The 15,351-nt window shown below is 29.8% G+C and overlaps 1 protein-coding gene across 1 annotated transcript; it reads left to right on the forward strand.

The window, feature by feature from the left end:
• Positions 1-12,630: 12,630 nt before the first annotated feature.
• On the forward strand, positions 12,631-13,371 carry LOC136074571 (putative leucine-rich repeat-containing protein DDB_G0290503). The gene has a single exon (XM_065786905.1). The coding sequence runs from the start codon at positions 12,631-12,633 to the stop codon at positions 13,369-13,371; it is 741 nt and encodes a 246-aa protein (XP_065642977.1).
• The last annotated feature ends 1,980 nt before the right edge of the window (positions 13,372-15,351 follow it).

Raw genomic sequence — 15,351 nt, forward strand, 5'->3', positions numbered from 1 at the left:
AACAAACTTAAATTTGGAGTCTGCACGATGTGTGAAGGTGTTCTATCTGGAACATCAAAAAATCTTGCGGGGGCCCATGCACACATGCCACCCCTTATATACTGGCCCTGAGTAAGGCCTATTTTTTGAGTCGACAAAAAACAGGTTTTAGCAGGGCCGTGGTTGATGTGTCGGAATTCCCCCCCCCCCCCCCCAAAAAAAAAAAAACGTGTTATTAGCGTCTCAAAATCTTCCAAATTTGACCGCTAGGTTTTGCTAAATTAAAAAGCTTCTTAAATTAGCAAAAGAGCACAAAATTTGCTGTTTCCCCTTCCCCTCCTCCAATTAAGGGGTATAGGTAGCCTACCCTCGGCACTGGCTTTTAGCCATTGTTTTCAATATTACTGATCTCGCGTAAGACTCGTTTTTTACTTACTAAAGCGGGGTGCCTAAAAAAACGTCCGCCTTAAGTGTAGTTTATTTTTATTTCATTCGTTATTAAAAGAAATAAAAAGTTAGGTAGACATTGTACGGGAATCAAACTTGGGTCTCCGTCGACCGGTCCCTCCGCGTTAACCTCTCGACTAGACGCACACATCGTATTGCGTTAATTTTACTAAAATTTATATTTAGATATATATTTAAATACGTTTTATAAATGCGCAAACAAAGGGCTTTGGGTCGTTTAAATTATCTAAAGTACCTTCCACCATTTTTTTTTTAAATAATCTTTTTTATTGAGAAAAAAAGTAAAGGGTGGGGGGGTGGGGGGGTGGGGGGGTATTTGAGAAACGTACGTACTTTTTAAGGGGGGTGGGGATATAAAAGTACGCATGGCAACAGGGGGGAGGGGGTCAAAATTCAAAATTTTTGGCGTACGTACTTTATGGACGACCCCTTATTTGGCATAAAGCAAGTATTGGAATGAATTTTTTTTTTAAGTTGGGTTCAGATATATCATTAATTTTGACACCAACGATACTAATTTGGTTTTATCATTCGTTATACTAAAATGCGGTGTTGTAATTATTATATTAGTAAATGTAATTATTATATTAGTAAATTAGTATTTTGAGTTAATTTTTTCCAGATTTAATTTATCAGCATGATTTGATAAAATAAAGATTTTAAAATTTACTTTTTTTAACAAATAGGGACTTAAGATTACGTGTCTGAATATCTCTTTATTCAATTTAAAATTGCATATTATATTATAATATATAAATGCTGTGTTTTAATTAGTGTTATCTTATAACACTGTATGCTGCTAAATAAATATGAAATTTTACAATGCGTAAGTTTTATTTAATAATGGTAATGTGTAAATTACCATTTTTTTTTATATGGTAATGTGTAAATTACCATTGATATTTTGACAAGATTAAATAAAAAGAACTACATAATTTTTACTACTAAAAGTTTCATGTGTTTAGCAATCATCAGGTAAAAAACAGATTGTTTTTTTCATTAAAAAATATACTCTTAATAAACAATTATAAAACTATTACTATTTGCGAGCGTGATTTGGTTTTTTAATTTTTGGGTTCGTGGTTGTCAAACAAGAACTTGTTTTCGTGAAGGCACTTAGACATTATTTCTGTTTTTTTATTTTAATAATTCTTGCATACCTTTGTATAATATTATGCAAAGTTTTTCATTGCAAGCATGTTTATTTACGTTGCTGTAGGCGGGGGCTTGTTTAACTATTGACCAGGTTAATTTGGGTGCTATTTTTAAATTTTCTTTTATCTGTCATATATACTTTGAAAGGGTGCTTGATTTTTTCATCTTTTTGTTTGTGAATAAGTGTTTGTGGTTACCTATATTTATATATATATATATATATATATATATATATATATATATATATATATATATATATATATATATATATATATATATATATATATATATATATATATATATAGGTCAGTTTTTACAATCCCTATGCATTCTATTCTAAAGAAGAAGGGCGGTTTAATTTCCCTTATGAAAAAGTTAAATGTATACATTAAATTTCCTCGATCTGCCCCTGCGTCTTTAGCCCTTTTTTTTTAATACAAGGATATTTCTCTTTATTAAAAGGTTAATTCGCGTCACTTTTTGAACTGATTTTCTCACTGGTAACATTTATATTAATTATTTAAAAAGATGCATCATTCAACTAAAAGTTATTTAAAGCGATACATGCAACCACTATCCAGTCTTTTTATATCTGATTTTTAAAAAGAGAATAATAGCCAAGTACTAACGGAATTAAAAAGGCAGCTTGAGTATAATATTAAAGCGTTTAGTAATAATTTACTTAAAGTAAACTGGAAACAACTCGATAATTAAGATAAGTAAAAATGCAAATAAAGTTTATGCAATTTTTTTATATAAACTTTATTTGCATTTTTACTTATCTTAACCAAGTTCTTCAGGGGTCATCAATAAAGTACGTACGTAAAAAATTTAAAAATTTGACTCCTTCTGCTTCTCTTGTTACGATACGTACTTTAATATACATAGGCTTATAAAATACCTTCTCCTTTCCTCTCAACCCCCCCCCCCCTCCTTCTCCTCATCCCATTCTTCCTAATTATTAATTTAGAAAAAACTTTACAAATTAAGAAAAAAAATTTTAATATATATATATATATATATATATATATATATATATATATATATATATATAGAGAGAGAGAGAGAGAGAGAGAGAGAGAGAGAGAGAGAGAGAAACAGAGAGAAACAGAGAGAGATAGTGTCTTGATAAAAATACTTATCTGAGGCAAATGTTAAAAGCACCCGGCAACTGTCTCCTAGAAGGCCTCCTATGCAAAAGTCAAAAGGGATAAACAGATTCTATCAGTTGACCAGCCTCGCACCCCTTCTTCATTTCTTAGGCTGGCGCAGATAAATTTTTAATACATTGTTTCCAGTTTACGATTTTAAATGCTGGATCTTCTTGACTCAATGCATGGGTTTTGCTTCTGTCTCTGTTTTTATGACTAGGCAACTCATTCTATTATCTCCTAATGATGGTACAGCTCTAAAATTCAGTTTTGTTGTTCTGAGGCCGGGTGGTAGTCAGGTTTCCTGAACACTATGGTAGCTCTCAGAGAGGCTGATTCCATCAATAGCTGTAAAGTATCAAAGTACTACCAGTGCGTGGATGGTGTCCCTGTTTGTACTTTTGGTGTGCATTGCCAAAGCCACATTTGCAGCCCTTTGTTACGGCTTAGGGTTATTAAACAGTGTACTGAGTGCTATTTATGCTTTGAGTCAAGTTCTTTAACAAATTTAAAAATGACTAAAGTACCAAAACTAAAAAATACAAAAAGCCATTGCCATCATTAAATTTTCTAAACCTATGATTCACTAATATTCGTGGTCTTTGAAGTGAATTTTCTTCTGTTGAGTCTTATCTTTTGCAAAAGTTCACAAGACCGACTTGCTCTTTGTGAGACTAATTTGAGTTCGGCTGTCTCATCTCGTGATCTTAGTGTTGATGGTTATCTTCCTTTAATTCGTAAAGACTCCAGTTGTCACATGCTTGGCCTGGACATTTACATTTGTAAGAACTCATGCATTTGTCGGGAAACTTGGTTTGAATCCACCAACTATTCTTTCGTGTGCTTTCGTTTAGCACCAATTCACTTTATTGCCTTTCTCTTTTTTCTATATCACTCTCCTTCATCTCAAGATTGCACTCATTTCGATATTATTTCTGATCAAATTGATTAAACCCTCTTTCTTTATCCATCAGCTAATATTGTTGTTTTTGGTGACTTTAATGCTCAATATACTGAATGGCTCGGCTCTAGTGTCAGTGACTCTGCAGGCGTTTCTCCAAACTCACCTTTAGGTGATTCTGATCACGATTTGATCTCTCTAAAATTATTATCTTATTCTTCTTCATCATCAGAATCCCGCCATCATCTTACCTCTTACAACTACCTTAAAGCTGACTGGGACTTTTTCCGTGATCTTCTTCGTGATGGCCTTTGGGTAATAATTTTTCGTCTTCCTGCTGATAAATGTGGTTCTTACATAACCTCTTGGATTCTTGCTAGCACGGAATTTTATGGTCCCTCTCAAGAATTCTAAATCAAGCTACAACAATTTGTAATTTCAATTGGAAAACTGCTGCTGCAAAAATTGTTTTGGACAGAACTTGCCGCTGCAATTTCCATTCGAAACCATTACTTCCCTATCTATCAGCAAAACAATTCTGCAAAAAACAGACTTCTGATTATTATTGCTAGAAACCGTTGTAAAAAGGTTTTGTCTAACGCCAAAGTCCGCCATTCTCAGGTCATGAAATTTCGTGTTTTATCTCAAAAATTAGGCTCTCGTGACTTCTTAGACTTAGAGAATCTTTAACTGTATCAATAAAGAGGGAAAATCTGTTATTCCACCTCTTTTGTATGGTTCAGATTCACCTTCAGTTCACCTCACCTATAGACAAAGCTGAACTATTTGCTAAGAACTTTTCATCAATATTATCTCTTGATTTCACTATTTCTGCTCTGCCTGATATAGCCGACAAACAGGTTGATCCATTGCTTGATATTCGTATCACTCCAGCTTCTATATTTAAAGTGATTTCCTGCTTAGACTCTTCTACAGTTTGTGGCCCCGGACTACATACCTTTTACATTTTTGCAGAAGTGTTTTCCGGAGCTGTTGTCTTTACTTTCAAATCTATTTAACAAGTGCTTATCAGAGTCTTGATTTCCGGCATGCTGGAGAGCGGCATCTGTTATCCCTATTTTTGATAGTTCTGAAGAGCGATCTGACTCGTGTAACTACCGTCTCATTAGTCTACTTCCTATCAAAAGGAAAGTTTTTGAATCTTTAGTTAACAAGCACCTAATCTCTCATCTTGAATCTAATAACTTACTTTCTGATCATCAATATGGATTTCAATCTTCTTATTTTACAGCTGATTTGCTATCAGTATTAACCGATAGGTTTTATTGTGCATTAGATAGAGGTGGGGAAGTTAAGGCTGTCACTTTTGACATTTCTAAAGTATTTGATAAAGTTTGGCATGCTGGACTTTTCCTTTTTTTTTTTGGTGTCTTTTTTTTTATGGTGATTCATTAAACATCTTTAAGATTAATTAAACCTTCCTTTCCAATCATAGTTTAAAATTTGTTCTTGATGAACAGCACTCTTTTTTACATCCTGTAACTTCATGAGTTCCTCAAGGTTCTATCTTTGGCCCTATACTCTTTTTAACTTATATTAACAATCTTCCAGATATTTTCACCTCTTAGGTGGCATTGTTCGCTGATGATACTACCATTTATTGTTGTCTTGATAAGCAGCCAACACTCTCTGATTACTTGGAGGGGCATTTGAGCTTGAAATTGATCTCACTTCAACTACAGCATGGGGCTCACATAGGCTGGTAAACTTTAATTTAGATAAAACCTAATTTTTTTTCAGCCAATCGTTATCGTAATTTTTATCTTCATTTATTTATGAACGGTAATGTACTCGATGAATCATCTACCCTTCATCTTCTAGGATAAACTCTTACTTCAAATCTTTCTAGGAAACCATATATCAAATCAATTGCAAAATAAGCATCTGCTAAGGTTGCACCTTTTTATCGAGCTCAACACTTTTTTACTCCGGATTCTATTTTTTATCTCTATAAATTTCAAACCCGTCCTTGGATGGAATACTGTTGCCACATCTGGAGACAAGGTGGAAAAAGGCATTGTAAACATAGTTGGACCTGCTCTTGCAGCCAATCCCCCAACCATTATCAGATGATCGAAATGTTGCTTCTCTTTCTCTTTTCTACAAATACTATAATGGGCACTGCTCAAAAGAGCAAATGTCTCTTGTGCCGTCTTCTAAAAAATATTCTCGTGTTACTTGTCATTCAATTAAATCTCATCCTTTTTCTGTGAATTTTCCTAAGTGTCCTAAAAATTCCTATTCGTCTAGTTTTTTTTCCTCGAACATCAGTTCTTTGGAATTCTTTGGAAATATTAATCTTTTTTTCCTGATTTATATAATTCGCAGTTTTTCAAGTCGTCTGTCAATTGTTATCTTGCTCTATAAACTTTATCTTTTCTCTTCTTGTAACTTCCAATTCCAATTGTGCTTGCTTTCAGCCATATTGGAAGCGAAGATGTTAAAAACATATATATATATATATATATATATATATATATATATATATATATATATATATATATATATATATATATATATATATATATATATATATATATATATATATGTATGTATGTATGTATGTATGTATGTATACATATATATATATATTAAAAAATTTTTGTTATATATTCATAAACAATTATTTATTAACAATAAATTAGGAAAATAAACAATGCCAAGAAATTTTATTTCAATTAGTGCGTAAAATGAGCCCTCCCCTCCTTCCCCATACGCTTTAGTACGTATTTTATTTTTGTAATTTTGATATAGGTATTTGTTACATTTATTTGTTCTATAATAATTTGAACAATATGACCTTGATATAATAAAATTCATGTTAATTTGGAATAATTTGTACAAATTGCCGTATATTTTGATATTTTATTAAATTCTTTTTAGCCTCAATATTTGTTATATATTCGTATCTTTTTATTATTTTTTTTTTGGTGCCCTAAGAGGTCCTTAGGGGCTTATCACAATGTTGCAAAACTTGGTAAGATTTGAACCACAAAAAACTTGGAGGGGTTTTAACCACGGATCTTACGTTTATAAGGCAAGTGCGCTACCACTGCGCCATGGCTGCTTCTTCCCCACTCCCTTTCCGTTTGTAATTTATAGATAGCTTATTGGTGTGCACAATAAAGTGTTTTAGGTGAAGGAAATAAAAATCAAGCACAAATTTTTACAAAATCATGAACTTTTTATTAAATCTTTTAAAAAAAAACTATATTAAGTACTTCAGCAAAATGAAAAAACCTGTGAAAGTTTTAGATTTGAGAAGCTTTTATTTTTTTGAAAAATATGTAAAAGTTTTGCTCAATTTTTAAAATGCTTTTTAAGAATTGAGCAAAAATAACTCCACCATAAAAGTCTCAAATCATACCTAAACGAAATTAAGTAACCTCACAATACATGTTTAAAAGCATACCTAAACGACGAATTGAAATATCCAAGATTGGCTCCAATTTTTAAAGGTGGTATTTCAATATTATTTAACTATAGACCTTATTAACTATAGACCATATTTTTGAAAATTCTGGAGCAATTTTAGGGGGCCTTTTTAAAATTTAAGGAGATTTTTTTTAGGTAATACCTTGTGAAAATATTTAAAGATTTTAGGGGCCTAATGGCTGGTTTTTGAGGGGGAGCTCCGACTCATTAGCCGCGGTATTGACATCGGGAATCACAATAGTTATAAAAAAACTCAATGAATACCTAGGTGTCCTCCTTACTGAAAATATAACGTCAGAAAACCATATAAATTTTATCGAAAATAAAATTTCTAAAAATACCGCCATACATTGTCAAGCAAAATTGTACCTAAATCAAATTTTCTTAAAATACATTCTTCTATATTCGTTGTTTTCTAGATTATCTTAATGTTGCTAGTTGCGGCACCAATAAAAATGCGGTAATGGTGTACTGGTAGAGCGCTCGCTTCATAAGCGAGAGGTTCCGAGTTCGATTTCCGCCACGTCCCTGGTAGTACCGCGCTTAACTTGTTTCTCCGCGCTGCGGCCTTGTTTGTCAAGGTTCGTGTTTCGGAGTTAAAGAGTTGAAAGAGGGTTATAACCACAAGTAGCCTCCTCATCTGTAGTGGCCTTCTCGGCCTTGGGGAGGTGAAAAAAATATACAATAATATACATAATATACAACGCATATACACAGTATACAAAACAAATTTTATAACCATTTTGTAATGCTGAATTACATACAAAATTTATAATGAAGTATAATAAAGTTGTTAAAATGAATCGAAAAACTTATTGCATGCTTTATCTGTATTTACAATAAGAAAGCATGCTTTATCTGTGCTTATAATATGAAAGAAGGCATCCTAGTTTATTTCTGCTAAAAGTGTAATAAAAATTTACAATTGATTTTTAATTGATTAGACGCGCAGTTTTTTTTTAAATATAATTTTGTGTGTAAAGATATTATCGTATTTTTGTGAGACTTTGGAATAATAGCGTTGCCTTTAAAGAATCCAGCTTCATCAGGTCTTCGTTTTTGATATTTGTTCGAACTTCTATTTCCTCAAGATATTCTTTCATGTATTCAACCACACCCATTTGATTTTTATTGTCCATCAATCTCCGTTGTTAATTAAAAAAGACGATGTCAAATTTGCGCCATTCCTAATGTTATAGCCAAGGCTAATCATTATTGCGACAACAAATGAATACTAGTGTAGTTGTTACTAAAGCAGTAAAAGAAACAGATGTAACCAAAATATAAAGACTGACAGGTAAAATTTTTGCTTATGTCTACAAAGTTGCAGACATAAGCAAAAATTCAGATAAATATTTCATTTCAATTACTTGTGTAAATCAAAAACCATTGTTTAAAGTGTTTGGATCTTTTTTAGTTTACCTTAGAAACAGCAAGATAAATTTCCATGGGTTTCCATTTCCTTTTCCTCTTAATGAATCAGTTAAAATAAATAAATGTATTAAATAAATAGTCATTACGCATGGTTGAATATTAACGATAAAAATTTAGAATGCTTAAAAAATATTTACCTCCGCTTTACAAACAATGTTAATATAGGAACGGGTAGGTTCAAAAATGACCATTTTCTGCGTGACGTAATAATGCGATGACCCTGAATCAAATATGAAACTATAAAGCTCGCAACCGAGCTATTTTTTCTTTTAAGCTATATTTATCAGGTGGTCATCAAACTATCAAATGATATGTTTTCATTTTATATGAAAAGATTTAAGTCTGAAAATTTTTATTTTTATTTTGATCATAAATAAAAATAAATTAAATTTTTTTAATACCATATGCTTTTGAAATTTATTTAAATACAATAGTGTACAATAGGCTGTATAATCATTTAACTGAAAACAACATGTTATACAGTAAGCAATTTGGTTTCAAAAAGCAACACTCAACAGATCATGCAATAGTAGAGTTAGTTAATCACTTATCTATTGCTTTTAAAGAAGACTATTATACGTTAGGAGTTTTCATTGATCTGTCGAAAGCTTTTGATACGGTGAATCATTCCATTCTAATAAAAAAACTGGAATATTACGGAATAAAGGAGACAAACTTACTCTGGTTTGAAAGTTACCTTTCAAACAGAAAACAATATGTACAATTTGAAAATTTAGAAACGACCAAAAAAACTGTAATTTGCGGAGTCCCACAGGGTTCTATACTTGGACCCTTACTTTTTTTACTATACATAAATGATTTGTCTTCAACATCAAACCTATTAAATTTTATTTTATTAGCAGATGACTCAAATCTTTTTTATTCTCACAAAAATATTGAAACACTTTACAGTAGTAAATGAAGAATTAAAAAAAGTAAATGAATGGTTTATATGCAACAAATTGTCTTTGAATGTTTAAAAAACTAAATTTTCTCTTTTCCACAAACCAAGCAAAACAAAGGAAGTACCATTTATTCTTCCCAATCTTTTGATGAATAAAACTAACATCAAAAGGCAAATATCTGTAAATTTTTTAGGTGTGAACTTTGATGAAAAGCTATCTTGGAAAGTGCATATAAATTCTATAGAAAAAAAATTTCAAAAAGCATTGGCATGATCTATAGAGTTAAGCCACTTTTAAATTTTAAGTCCCTAAAAAGTTTATATTTTTCCTTTATACATAGTTACTTAACTTACGGCAACATCATGTGGGCAAGTACTAATTACACTAAGCCAAAAAAACTTTATAGCAAGCAAAAACATGCTGTTAGAATCATATTTGGATCTGGTAGAGCGGTTCCTTGTGAACCTCTTTTACGTGTAAATGGTGCCCTGAATATTTTCAAACTTAATATCCATCTTGTTCTACTGTTCATGTATAAAACAAAGTCTGGACTGTCCCCCAAAATATTTGAAACTTATTTTAAAGTAATACACCATAAATATGCTACAAGATTTTCCGCTAACAACTTTGTTATACCAAAATCTTATTCTAAACAAGTTTCTTATTCAATTCAGAATCGCGGACCACTTTTGTGGAAAAGATTTCCAAACATTGTTTCCGGAAAAAAAAAATCTCTTCATCAGTTTAAAACTGATTCAAAACAGTTATTTTTAAACGCAGATTTTGACTTATATTATTATAAGTCTTTCTTTTAAAAATAGATCAGATATATAATTTAAAAACTGAAAAACAAGTTAATTATTCGTATTTTCGTAATTATTCGAAAGAAAAAAAAAAAAAAAAAAAGAAAGGTTAAAATTTTTTGACAATAATCATTATCAAAAATCACATTTTCTCGCTTTTTATTTTATTTTTTGTGCGTATTTATATATATAAAGTTATTATATATTCACTTTTACTTTTACCTAATCTAGTTATGATATTTTACTTTATCTTTTATATATTTTACTTAAAATATATATAAAGTTTTATATATTAACTCTTACTTTTACTCAATCTATTTATGATATTATGTATTAAACGATATTTTACTTTATTTATTATATATCTTTTCTAAACATTCATTTAATTTTTCTTTTATGTTATATATTCTTGAAGCAACTTTGTAAAAATTATAAATTGTAACACGGTGCTTGGCGATAAGGCAAATTATGCCTTCTTCTTGCTCCGGCCATTAACTTAATTGTAAATTTATGGAAACTGTCAAATTTGTTAAACGGCAAAATAAAATAGAATAATAATAATAATAATAAAAAAATCATTATTTATTTAATTTTTTTTTATTTTTTATCATTAATTTATTTTTCATTTATTATTCGAAATAAGTTGTGAATTTATTATAATTATTTGTTTTTACTATTTTATGCATGATGCTTAATGATATTTATGTCTATTTCTACATCTAGATACATATATCTATATATATACCTATATATATATATATATATATATATATATATATATATATATATATATATATATATATATATATATATATATATAATATATACATATATCAGAATTTATTAACGGAATGTTACGAGCTTGGTGATAAGACACTAATGTGTCTTCTACTTGCGCCAGTCATTTGTTTATTTTATAAATACTATAAATATTTTATTAACAGCAAGCTCACAAAAGAAAAAAAAAATATTAAACCTAAAAGCTTCCAGATACTTTGATAGAAAAAAACTAAATTGAAACGGAAATTATGGATTCGTAGTCGTAAAACTCTTTAAACAAGTAAGTTGAAAAGAAAACACTTTTTTAACTATTTTTGCTCTTTATTTTAATGTGGTATTTTTTCATTTTGATTTGTCAGCTTTCATTTTACTTTTTTCAATATTCATTTTAATTTGGCACAAAAAACTTAAATAAAAATACGCAAAACAAATTTTATTCAACTTATGAAAAAGTACATGTAAAATGCATTTGTTTTGAAAATTTTTTCCTTAAATTATGCCCCAACCGCGGCATCAAGAGTAATTGATGGCACGCTCATGGGTTAAGACATATTAAATTTAAAAATGAAATATTTTATGTTGTAAATGCAAAGCATTTTAGTGAAGCTGCACCGAGCAGTGAACGCCTTAGGGATGAATAATAAGTTAAACAGAGTTGAGCATAGTGAGATAAAAGTACAAAAGGACAGATGTCCAGTGGAAAACAAAGAGCCTCAGAGTAGAAAATTACTAAAAAATGATAAGTATAATGTTGTAAAATAAACAATAACAATAAACAATAGTCGAGATACGTAAGTGTAATGTGTAGACAGTATCAGTGATGGAGTAGAATTATTCGTTTTACAAGTAGTTATCATGTGGTCTGTATTATTAGGGTGGTAAACATACATTATCGATTTAAGTATGTCATGGACGTCTCGAGTACAGTATGGATTCGTGCCCTATGGTACAGTATGAACACAAGAGGATTTTATTTTAACATTTACGATGAATTTATTTAAATTATGCCCCAACCGCAACATCAAGAGTAATTGATGGCACGCTCATGGGTTAAGACATATTAAATTTAAAAATGAAATATTTTATTTTAACATTTACGATGAATTTATTTAAATTATGCCCCAACCGCGACATCAAGAGTAATTGATGGCACGCTCATGGGTTAAGACATATTAAATTTAAAAATGAAATATTTTATTTTAACATTTACGATGAATTTATTTAAATTATGCCCCAACCGCGGCATCAAGAGTAATTGATGGCACGCTCATGGGTTAAGACATATTAAATTTAAAAATGAAATATTTTATTTTAACATTTACCCCCTGATGAATTTATTTAAATTCTAATAAACTTTTAGAACTCGTTTGTCTGATAAAATTTTCGCGCCAATTAAATTAAAAATTGGCCAAATTAAAATAAAAATTGACAAACTAAAATGAAAAAATGCCAAATTAAAGTGAAAAGTCCCAAATTGAAACAAAAAAATTACATATTTAAGTGAAAATTGACCGACTTAAACGCAAAAAGGTATTGTTTTTGTTATGTCTTGTTAAATCTTGCTCATCTATTATATAAATATATAAGAGATCAGCAATATGGAAGTTACAATGATAAATATTGAAAAACTAATAACCACTAAACTGGAAGAACAAAAAAAAAGTATTCTTAGTGAAACTGTCAACCTTTTAAAAAAACAGGAAAAGATATTTAGCGATATCATAAGTGCTAATCTAAAAATAATAACAGATCGGCTCGACAAACTTGAAAACGAGTTCAATAAAAGCAAATCGAAGGTTATGATAATTGAAAAAGACATCAATGAAATAAAGGAAAGTATCAACTTTCAGGAAGAAAACTTCTTAAAAAAAATTTCGGAAACTAACAGTTTGATAGCCATGGAAATTAACAATCTAAAAAAAAAAAATATTGACCTTGAAAATCGTTCACGCCGTAATAATCTAAGGATTGATGGTTTAACTGAGCTGCCCATGGAATCTTGGAATGACTGTACAAAGAAAGTTAAAGATCTATTTAGAAACAAACTGGGAATCTCTGAAGACGTAATCATTGAAAGAGCTCACCGGATTGGGAAAACTAATGAAGATAAATCTCCAAGAACTATAATTATAAAACTATTAGACTTTCAAAACAAAAATAAAATTTTAACGCTATCAAAAAAACTCAAAGGAACCGGAATATTTATTAATGAAGACTATGCGAACGAAACGATGGAAATAAGAAAAAAGCTTTGGGAAGATGTAAAAAGATTTCGAAAGGAAGGTAAATTTGCTATTATCAAATATGATAAAATATTCGTCAGAGATTTTCGTAAATAATTTTAATTTTTAACGTCGAGATATGTGAAATAGTTCTGTACATTTTTTATTATGCTAGCACGTTTTAATTTACCGCACTTTACGCAATGACTAACGAAAACAAAAACAAAACAAAAGATTTTGAAACGCTGCGTTGCAACGTCTTCGAAACCGCTAATAATATTTTATTAAATGATTTTTACGACTCTGAAGCGCAAATTTTTCACAGAAATAATTTTGATTCGAAATACTTTGAAATAGAAACTTTTAAAACTGAACTCGAAACTCTAAAAAATAATTTTACTGCAATACACATAAATATAAGAAGTATAAATAAAAATTTTGATAAACTAAAACACTTTTTAATAGATTGCAACTACTCATTCAGTATGATTTGCATAACTGAAACGTGGTGTTCTGATGAATTATTTCAAACGAACACAAATTTTCAAATTCCAAATTATAAACTATTATCTTTTGAAAGAAAAACATTCAAAAGGGGAGGAGGGATCGCAACGTATATCCGAGATAATCAAGTGTTTAAAGTAAGACAGACTCCATCTCAGACACTGATAGCGAAGTCTTTACTATTAAGATAACGGGTAATAAATCAAAAAATATTATAATTTCCACTTGCTATAGACCTCCAGAAGGTGATATAACTAAATTTTCAAATTTTTTAAATGAAATTTTTCTTAAAATAAATGACAAGGGAAAAAATATTTTCTTTATAGGAGATTTAAATATTAACAGTCTAAACTACAAAGAAAACGCGGTTACTAAACTCTTTTTTGATAATCTGTTTCAATTATGTATCCTTCCAATCATTAACAAACCTACTCGGATAACCCCAACCTCCGTCTCTGCAATAGACAATATATTAACAAATACATTTCTCGAAACTTCCTTAAAAACAGGAATTATCAAAACCGATTTTTCAGACCATTTTCCTATTTATTTTTCATTATCTCAAGATTTAAGAACCTATAACAATCCTAAAACTAAAGTATATAAAAGAAAAATCAATCAGTTCTCCATTAAAAATTTTAAAGACTCGCTATCGGTAGTAAATTGGGATGAAGTGTATCAAGAATGTAACCTTGGACACACAAATTCCGCATACAATTTATTTATAAATATTTTTCTAGATCACTACAATAAACATTTTCCTGTTGAAGAGAAAGAAATAAAACTAAAGTATCTAAACTGCCCATGGATAACTAAGGGGATTAGAAAATCATCAAAAACAAAGCAAAAACTCTATATCAAGTATTTAAAAAACAGAAACGAAACTAACTTAACTACATAAAAGGAATACAAAAATCTATTTGAAAAAATTAGAAAAAATTCAAAAAAAGTATATTATTCAAAACAACTACAAAAAAGCAAAAGTGATATTAAAAAAACCTGGAACATATTGAAAGAAATAATAGGTAAAAACTATACTAAATCAAATAATTTACCCGATAAAATTATCGTTAACGAAACTGAATATATCGACAAAACTTCTATCGCTGAAAACTTCAATAGCTTTTTTGCAAACATAGGCCCTAATATGGCTTCAAAAATTCAATGCCCTGATATCTCCTTCGAAACCTATATCACAAACCAACATTTCTGTTTAAATATTTTCTCTGAACTAAACGATGAAGAACTAGAAATTGCAAAAAAGCTATATAGTTGTAAATGTGTTTCCGGAGATAAAACAACCAATCTATGAAATTTTTAAATCTTCAATTATTACAGGATCCGTACCGAATAAATTAAAAATAGCTAAGGTAATACCAGTATTAAAAACCGGTGATGCATTTACACTAAATAACTACAGACCTATCTCAGTGCTACCTGTATTTTCAAAACTTTTAGAGAGAGTAATATACAATAAACTGTATAAATATCTAACAAATAACAAAATCCTAAATGAAAAACAGTTTGGCTTCCAAAAGCAACATTCAACCGAACACGCAATTCTTGATCTTATAAATAATATAAATGACTCCT

The sequence above is a fragment of the Hydra vulgaris genome, chromosome 01 (assembly GCF_038396675.1).
Source record: "Hydra vulgaris chromosome 01, alternate assembly HydraT2T_AEP".
In the NCBI taxonomy this organism is placed as follows: Eukaryota; Metazoa; Cnidaria; class Hydrozoa; order Anthoathecata; family Hydridae; genus Hydra; species Hydra vulgaris.

Coding starts and splice junctions, on each gene's coding strand:
- LOC136074571 (XM_065786905.1), top strand. CDS start 12,631: ATGGAAGTTACAATGATAAATATTGAAAAACTAATAACCACTAAACTG.